Source organism: Naegleria gruberi, assembly GCF_000004985.1.
Source record: "Naegleria gruberi genomic scaffold NAEGRscaffold_68, whole genome shotgun sequence".
Classification (NCBI taxonomy): domain Eukaryota; phylum Heterolobosea; class Eutetramitea; order Acrasida; family Naegleriidae; genus Naegleria; species Naegleria gruberi.
Genome location: NW_003163259.1, coordinates 26,364 through 35,735, shown reverse-complemented (window position 1 = coordinate 35,735; position 9,372 = coordinate 26,364). Strand labels below are relative to the sequence as shown.

Here is a 9,372-nt window from a genome sequence, read left to right as displayed (position 1 = left end):
TTCTGATAAGTTTACTGGTCCATTCTGTGAACGTTGTATTGATGGCTATGTTGGTGATCAATGTCAATATCAATGTTCTGCCGAAACTACTTGTAATAGAAAGGGAACTTGTTCAAATGATGGATCATGCATATGTTCAGGTAATGCAGAAGGTGCCAATTGTCAAACTTGTAAATCTGGTTGGTTTGGTGAAAAGTGTGATTTTAGTATTGATACTAGTTCATTTGGTTTCTCTGAAAATGGTGATTCCATCACTGCTACTGTTATGAGTAGTTTGAGAAAGAGAATTGACTGTTCTTCATTGATTACAAATTCACAAGTTTTGGGAACTAATCCTGTTTGCTCATTGAATGGTGAAAAGAGTTTATTGACTATTACCTTGGGTATCTCTTCATCAATTACCATTGGTGGAACTTTGAATGTCAAGAAATATTTTGATAGTGAATTGACCACCTATGTTACTGTAGCACAAATGAGCTATAAGGCTGTTGATCCAGTTGCTGTTTTGATTGCTGACAAGTCCACTATTTCAAAGGCATGTGGTTCTATTTATTTGGATGCATCTGGTTCTTCAAGTTTGGATCGTAGATCTTTGATTTATTCATGGACAACAACTTTGGCTCCTTCAAGTACTGAAGTTTTAGATTCAATCATTTCAAAACTGTCAACTCCTGGTGTTAAATTTTCAGCATCTGATTTGGATGTTGGAACCTATGTCGTTCAAGTGACTGTTAAGAGTTCATTTTCTCTCAAGGAATCAGTTGCCTCTGTTACATTTAGTGTTATTGCTGCTACTCCTCCAACTATTTCAATTAAGAATGGTTTGGAAAGTTCAATGGTTATTGGAAGTCCATATATTATTTCACCAATTGTAACTTTCCCATCATGTTATAAGGGAAGTGGTAACTTGGTTTATACCTACTCATTGGAAAGTGGAAGTCCTTTAATTCTCAAACAAAAGAATGAACTTTTAGTATTTAGTAATGAATATACTCAATTGACTCAAGAAGGAGAATATGTCTTTAAATTAACTGCCAAGGAAGATAATTCACCAGAAGCATCAGTTACTTTTAAGGTTACAGCAACTGCTTTACCATTGAAAGTTGCTTTCAATATTCGTGATATGACTCAATCATTTGAAGATCCAGTTAGTTTCACAATTTCTAAACAAGATCCAAGTAATCCAACTGAAGCTGGTGGAGAAGTCTCAATTTCATGTTCAAACATTGATACTGCTTCAACTTGTGAAGGTTTTGTTGATGGTGCACAAAATATTGATCAATCAACACTCAAATTGGTTAAGACAATGACCCCAGGTGTTTATTCTTTCACTGCCACTTATACCAAGTCAACTCGTACATCAACTGCTTCTGTTAAGGTAACTGTTTCTGATCAATCCAAGTCAACTGTTTTGAGAGTTTCAATTTCTGCTCCAAAAGATGCTGATCTTGTTGCCGTCGATCCATCAAGTGATTTAATTTTACAAACAACTTCTTTGGATACTTTAACGAGTGCCAGATTATTTACTTGGTCTTCAAGTGATTTTACTTTTGATTCTTCAGTTGACATTTCAAAGCAATACATTGTCATTCCAAAATCATTATTGGCACCAGGTGCTTCCTATACCCTAACTATTAAGGTTGTTGATGGTCAAAAGAGTGGTGAAGCTTCATTGTCATTCACTGTTAACTCTCCTCCAACTGTGGGTACTCTTGAAGTATCTCCAAAGAGTGGTATTGCCCTATCTGATGAATTTAAGATTTCATGTGGTAATGGTTGGTCTGATCCACAACTTCCACTATCATTTGCATTCTACTCCAAGACAAGTACAGACACTAATTGGAGACTATTGAAAGAAAAATCTGAAACTAGATCATTTGGTACCTCACTCCCTGCTGGTGAGTTGGAAATTAAGGTTGTTGTCTTTGATTCTAAGGGTGCTTCATCTGAAACAACCACAACTGTTTCAGTAAGTATGCCAAAGGATGCCTCAACTGCCATTACAGCTTTAACAAGTTCTTCAAGTGGAACAATGACAACATCTTCAGTTTCCTCTGCCTTGAGTGTTATTCAATCTGTTAAAACAGATGATCCAGAACAAAAGAAACTATTGGCTGAAGTTGGTAAGCAAATTGTTCTTTCATTCTTTGAACAAAAGGCAACTGAAGAAAAGTTGAGTAGTCAAACCTCTACTTCAACATCTTCAACCTTGTCAGTCATTTCATCAATTAGTTCCTGTGTTGACAACTTACCAGATGAAACTATTAGAATGATTATTGAAAAATTCCAATCTGCAACAAATGGAGCTTCATCATCAAGTTCAATTTCATTGTCTGATGAAGAAATTAAATCATCCACTGATTCTGCATCAACCATTCAAAGCTATGTCAGTACTAGCTTGGGAGGAAAGAGAAGTTTAATGGCTTCTAGCTTTACAATTGAAGATTTGAACAAGATTGACCAAGTTAAGAATAACTTGATGAATATCAAGTTGAAGAATGTTGTTCCTGATATGCCTGCTGTTAGAGGATCTGGTATTAAATCACTTTCATATGTAAGATTGGTAAATATTGCTTCATTGAATGGTTTATTCGAAAGCGTTGCTGAAAATGGTATCACTTCATTCAATCTCTCATCAGTTTTTAGTGAAATTCCACAAGTTTCTTCCTTGGACAGTGTTAAAATCTCAATGAAGGTTTATGAAAATAGCAATACTACATTCAAGTCCACTTCAAAGATCTTTGACTTTGTGGTTTCAAGTACTGATAACAGCAATGTCTTGATTCAATACAGCAAATCAATTGCTCAATTGACCATTGAAAAGTCAAATTCAAGTGTCAGAGCTCTTCAAGAACCAAAGTGTAACATGGTTGTCAATGGAGCCATTACCGAATCATCATCCTGCTCAATTCTTGGTACAAACCCAGATTCTTATGTAGTTTCTATTAACTCAACTGGTTCCTATGTTATTGGAATATCTTCATCTACTACTCCTGATGTTCAACCAGAAACAAGTACCACTACTCAAAACCCAACTCCAATTGCACCAGCTACTCCAAATTTGGACTATATCGCCTTAATCTTGTTAATTATTCCAGTTCTTCTTATTATCGTAGCTGTTGTTGGATTGATTGTCTGTGTCCTCAGAAGAAAGAAGGGTAAAGAACATGCTGCTCCGCAAAATTATGAATTGAAATCGACTGTTTAATAAAATCAAAATCTATTAGAAAATAATTAAACTAATTTACGCAAAAAAATTCTGCGAATTACCCATTTTGGTGGGTCAGAATGGTTTTGCAGTGTGAAAGCCATTTGCTGAAATCAATATTTAGTAATTTAATTCTTGGAAAAGTCAAAATTTTCACTAATCATCCTCAACAGTAGGTTTTAATAATATCACAATAAATTTGTTCCTAACATTAATTGTTCATCATTTGTTAAATTTATTGTAATGTATTTAGGTTACTTTAAATCATCATCTCTTCTCAAAGCAGCAGATATTCCAAACAAGCTCTGTTGTGAGGTGACAACATTTCTGAGAGATTGTTGAGTTGTGAGAAGGTGTGAAACGTTGAGCTCTTGCAAATGCGTCTTTTTCATCAAGTAGGTCTTTACAGACCCCTTTCCTTTAACTTCAATTTCACGTTCCTCAAATTCATAACCCAAATCAAAGACTCTTTCATAGGTTGATCGTGATATTTGAATAGTTCCGGGTACTCCAGTAGATTCCATTCTTGATGCCACATTGATTGCATCACCCCACAAGTCGTAGGCAAATTTCTTTGAGCCAATTACACCAGCAACTACAGCCCCAGTATTAATACCCACTCTTATATTGATATCTTCCGTTTCCACAACCTTATTCTTGTTATATTGATGAATGACTCCAAATGCATCGATGGCAAACTTTAAAACACGTTCTGGATGATCAGATTGAGAATTGTGAAGACCACCAACTAGAAAGTAAGCATCTCCAATAGTTTTGATCTTTTCCAATTCATACTTCTCTGTCAATACATCAAATCCATTCACAATACTATTTAACATTTTAACAAGATCTGTTGGTTGCATCTTACTACTTATTCTTGTAAATCCAACCCTACAAGTGTAATTAAATAATTATTGCCAACTTGAATACTTACATATCACTAAAGAAACAAGTTATATCATCAAACTTTTCAGCGATAAATGTCTCGCCTGACTTTAAACGATTGGCAACTTGATTTGGTAAAATGTTCTTCAACAAGTTGTCGCTCTTCTTCTTTTCATCAGACAATAGCATGTTTGATTTCTTCTCTGATGTAACATCTTTGAATGTAACGAGAATGTTTGTTGTCTTTCCAGCAAATTGAACAGCATAGATGGTAACTTTGGCAGGAAACTTGGTTTGATTCTTTCTCAAAAATTCTATATCTAATATTTCTACGTTTGCGTTCTCTTCATCAGAACGTTGCTCCTTACATTGATTCACTAAATGGGCAACAGTTCTTTTTGCAACATCCCTACAAGGAATATCAAACAAGTCAAACATTGAAGTTCCTAGAATGTCAATGCTCTTACTTCCAAACATTCTTAAACCAGAAGAATTGAAAAGTTCAATTTCTCCATTTTCCGAACAAATCATGGTTCCCTCAACGCTAGAATTGAAAACCACCTTCAAATTGTAATATTCATCCTCTTCCGAGTTGGTATTTCTCTTGGCTCTAGTTTCAGTCTTTCCATCCATTTTGTTATATAATGCAAAAGCCCTTAACTTTTCATTATGATCTAGAACATCGATTGGTACGTAATTTAACATGAGTCTGAAAGAATGAACATGAGTCCAAAAGTTGGAAATCATAGTCCCATAAATGAACCAGCAAATTAATATTATTGAAATTCCCAAACAAGCAGAAGAAATAGTGAGTACAACTACTGGACTGGATGAAGCTTTTACAAACTCCTTAATAAAAGTTGTGTACTTTGTAATTAATGGAAGGGATAAACGTAGTAAATTGTTGGTTCTCATGGCCAAGGCAAAAGGATCTAAGAGTGTGCCATTCATTGCAGATGTTTGCTGCATAGCATAATGTCTCCTCGAATCAGTTACCAACTGTGGAGCAGTTGTAGCAAAATCTGAAAAAACAGTTTCCAATCCTTGACAATACAATTTAAAACTAGCATATGTGTATGCAATACCGTTTTGCTTCATGTATTCAGTACAGTTATCAGTACCAATGGAAATAATCTTATCGACACTTGGATATATACCCATTATCGGTTCAAGATTCAAATCAGTAGAGCCATAGATTAGTTTGCTCATGTAATCTGAAGCAGTTGCAACACCGTCATTGACTCTGCTAACCAATGCATCAAATCTACTTCTCACTTGCCACAATCTCATATCTCCAAAACTTGTAGGCCTTTTAATAAGATACCTTAGTGATGCTGTTGGTGAAGTGAATTGTTCAGCACCAAAGTAAGTATAATATTCCTGAGCAAAGAATGCTACTCTCTCCACACTGACAGCTGTTTGGATAGAAAGGCGAACTCGAGTCATGATGTTTACAGAATCTCGGCTGTTAAGATAGGTCTCTGAAAATATTAGAGCAATACATCCACATGCAGCTAATAGTACAATTAGAGTACTAATAATTATGACCAGGTTTGGCTTGATTTTATCCATAGAAAGAGAGTTGGAATTGCTCACGGTCTCGCTTTTAATTTTGGCTGAAATGGTATGGAAAATCTTTCCAACAATGTCTTTTTTGATATTCCTCTCAAATAATTTGATGATCTTTTTCATACTTGCTAGCTCTATCAATAAAATTGTTAAGAAAACAAAGCTCACCGCCATGAATATGCCTAAAATAGAGACTGTGTAAATCATGAACTGTTGTACACTTTCATTAATTATTGAAATACTACTATCCAAATATTTGGTACAAAAGGCTTCGTAGGCAGTTGTAAACGTACCCTTGTTAGCCCATAAATAATTAAAATTAAAGTTTGTTAGAGGATTGAAATACTCCATTTGTGAAGTTTGGTTGAGGAGTAATTGCCTTTCATTGTAAGACAGTGACTTGTTTTCTAACTTTAACAACGTTGACTGAGGATAGTCGTTCATCATAAGTTCTGCATATTTTATCAGAGAATTGGTTATATCGACAATAGATGTATTTCTAGTTTGATAAGTACCTGTATATAACTTTGGAGTAGTACTATCTTCAGTAGGAGAATTTACAGTATAAACACTAGAAGAATAATCATTATAAATAGAATCAGTAAATACTCCAAGTTGACCAACGGCAATTAATTTCTTCAAAGCTATTATACTATTGTTCATTCTATTCTTGTGATCATTGATATAGACAGTTTTTGTAATGGTTGGATAGCCTTCGTTCAAGACAGGCCATTCAACCTCTTGGAAATAAAATGTATTCATCCAATTTTGGCATGCTCTGATACTTCTTATAAGAGCATATGGAACAGTTCCTGGAAAGCAAACTTGTTCAACATATGGAACAGTTGACTTTACGTTATAAGAATAGATAACTCCAAGAGAAATAGAAGCAACAATACACACAAATACAAACACAAAATAAATAGTAGACAAGCTCCTGACTAAGCTATTTGATTTTGGTATGGAAATGGCATTCAAAAATAGTGTCTCCTTCTTGATTTGAGGATTATCAAAGGCATCATCCATCTCTTCTATCTTTGCATTTTCTACAACATCATAGTTGGATGATTCCTCATGAAATGCACTGGAAATCTCATACTTGTCATTTGGAACAACCCTGTTACTTGCTGCATACAGACTCTTTTTGGTGGATTTGCTTTGAGATGGTCTTCTCCTTCTTTTAATTTCCTCCTCCTCCAAAGAGTTAGCTTCAGCAAAAAGTGAATCTGCTAAAGGTTTGTTAAACTCAAAGTTTTCAATAAAGTGAGCGTAAACTCTTATGACTGTCTTGTTATTCTTATAGTTAAAATAGAGACTGTTCAATGTGGATTTACATTCTGAAGTCAAACTGGATATATTTCTATTAATCTTTTGTATGGAATCATAGTTGAGATGTTCGTTTGCTAACTCTTTCCACAAATCCTTATGTAAAGTAAGAATACTAGTTTGATATCTTTCTAATTTTTGTATTTGGCCTGCTATTTCAAATAGGCTGTTCTTTGTGTTGGACATGGTTTCAACCTCTTTGATTCGTTCTTGAATAACTAACCTTTCAAGTGGGGACGGATCATTTTTTAAGGCCTTTCTTAAAAAGCTATTTGCCAATGTAGAGGCACTCTGTTCTTCAGACCAATAAAGTTGAACCAACAAAGCAGAGTATATTAAAGCCTTTGGATTGTTGAACATTTTGCTTTGAGCTAGTCCTTTTACAAAGTGGAATGATATTCTTGCATCACCTTGTTTGAGAGATAACTTTAAAAACATGTTCAAAGAGTTCAATCTTTTAGAATCTTCCAAATCCGCATAGAGTACCGAGGACATTCTTTCAATACATGAATATAATTGTTTGAGGTTATCTTCATCTGTTTGAGTTTTGCTTTCTGTTTGAGAATTTTGTATTATGAAATTCTTGATTTGTTTCATTCTAAAGAAGAGAATTAGGAATTGAATGAGGAATCCTATAACAGCTCCAATAATCAATAGACCAATAGCAAGACCTACAAATCCTCCACCTAACTCTGAGTTATTGCCACTGTTTGACAATGAGGAAATTAGAGAACCGATACTCACAGCAGTTCTTCCCACATAAATACTCTGTATGATGGCATTTTCATAATGTGTAAAGAAGGATAAGGATTTAAAAATCACCAAACAACAAGCTATGGAAATGACAATATGAATACTCGCAGCTATGTATGAATATTGAATAGGAATTGACTGAGAAATTACAAGATCTATAATATTACAAACTCCCAAAACACTCCACAAAAATGAGCTTTCTGAAGTCAGTGGAAGTCTACTTTGAGGATTGCAATTACTAGTTGTATATTCAACGAAAGGGTAAATGATTACGAGTACTATTATTGTGAGGGAACTAAATGCTATAACGATATCATTATTCGATTCTATACAACCAACATTGGAAAATCTGTTGAGAGAGGACATTAACGTACTTGTACTTGTGCCTGAAGTGGAGGAAACAGTTATGGAAATTTGATTTGAAAGGTTACAATCAAAAAAGCCAGCCAGTAAGTGAGTTCCAATCAATGCAAATATTTTGACACAAAAACTCAAGTACCACAAAGAATTTGTGACATATTTGGCATGTTTGCTTGGCTTGATAGTGAAGTAGTAGGCAGAACACAACAAGACAGCTGTCAATAAAACAATGAACATGAACACAGCTGCAATTCCAACAGTTCCAAAATATGGAACCAAATCAAACAATAAAGTTGTTGGAAAATTAATTACTTTGAATACGTATTTTCCTTCCTCTCCCCAGTTGAAATTTCTTACAGTTGGCACAAACAGTTGGCACCACAAGACATAGATATAAAACATCAAGTAGAAAATGTAGTTTTTCCAACCCGTAACAGGAGCCCTCTCTTGCAATGAAACCAACATGGTAAGTATATTTTCCTTTGTGTGATTGATGAAGGAGGATGTTGCTGTCATTGATTCAGTGGAGCTTTGAACAGAATCAGAAATTTCATCATTTCTTCCAGGATTCGAAGTGTTGAAGCTGAAGGCTGCAACATCAGCAGAAGGTCTCCTAAATGTTGATGAAGTATCAGAAAAATCAGATGAAGTTGTTGTGCCTCCCCTCAAGGGAAAGGCTGTATTAGCATCCACAGTTGAAGAAGATGATTGTTTGTATGTTGCTGGATTCAACATCATATAATGTTTTTTGCTTTTTTCTTGTTCTTCTTAGATGAGTATTTTGAGTTAATGATGAATACAAGAAGAACACTACATCAAAAACCATCATCCAAAAATCGGTTCCCAAACAAACTACAACCATCATTTCTTTTCAATCGTCGTTGCTTTGGTGCATTTTTAATTTAAATTAAAATTAGAAAAAAATTAAAAAGAATTTAAATGTGCTGATGAGGAAATTCAAAGTTTGATGTTGGAAGGAAGGAACGACAAACATTGACATCAAAAGCTATCACGGAACTGTTTTTAGCAAAAAGACATGCTTGTTATTGATGTCTTCATGAAAATACAAATACCGAATCCGATAATAATAATAGGAAAATAATTGGTAATTATTTGGTCAAAACATCTGCAGGTTTCATTGTATAGAATTGTAACGTGCTACGTCTTATGGATTAGAATAATAGTTTTTTATTCGGTTTAGTCTTCAAGTTGCTTTCTATTGCTTTGTCATAACTTTCAGAAGAGTAGAAACTCGATAACGATTTGGTTTT

At 34.5% G+C, this 9,372-nt stretch overlaps 3 protein-coding genes across 3 annotated transcripts in view; 1 reads left to right on the top strand and 2 right to left on the bottom strand.

Annotated features, from left to right (window-relative positions):
• The window catches only part of NAEGRDRAFT_74212 (uncharacterized protein), a gene marked incomplete at both ends in the record, with an annotated part of 13,526 nt that extends 10,318 nt beyond the window's left edge, over positions 1 to 3,208 (top strand). Inside the window, one exon of the mRNA XM_002670697.1 lies at positions 141 to 3,208. Coding sequence (XP_002670743.1) covers positions 141 to 3,208 — 3,068 coding nt within the window. The remainder of the gene's footprint in view (positions 1 to 140) is intronic.
• A 254-nt stretch (positions 3,209 to 3,462) lies between these two features.
• NAEGRDRAFT_74211 (uncharacterized protein) lies at positions 3,463 to 4,047 on the bottom strand (the record flags this gene model as incomplete). The annotated part of the gene is made up of 1 exon (XM_002670655.1): positions 3,463 to 4,047. The coding sequence occupies one exon, from the start codon at positions 4,045 to 4,047 to the stop codon at positions 3,463 to 3,465; it is 585 nt and encodes a 194-aa protein (XP_002670701.1).
• Positions 4,048 to 4,138: 91 nt separating this feature from the next.
• NAEGRDRAFT_74210 (uncharacterized protein) lies at positions 4,139 to 8,839 on the bottom strand (the record flags this gene model as incomplete). The annotated part of the gene is made up of 1 exon (XM_002670654.1): positions 4,139 to 8,839. One exon carries the CDS (start codon positions 8,837 to 8,839, stop codon positions 4,139 to 4,141), a length of 4,701 nt encoding a protein of 1,566 aa, XP_002670700.1.
• Between the last annotated feature and the right edge of the window lie 533 nt (positions 8,840 to 9,372).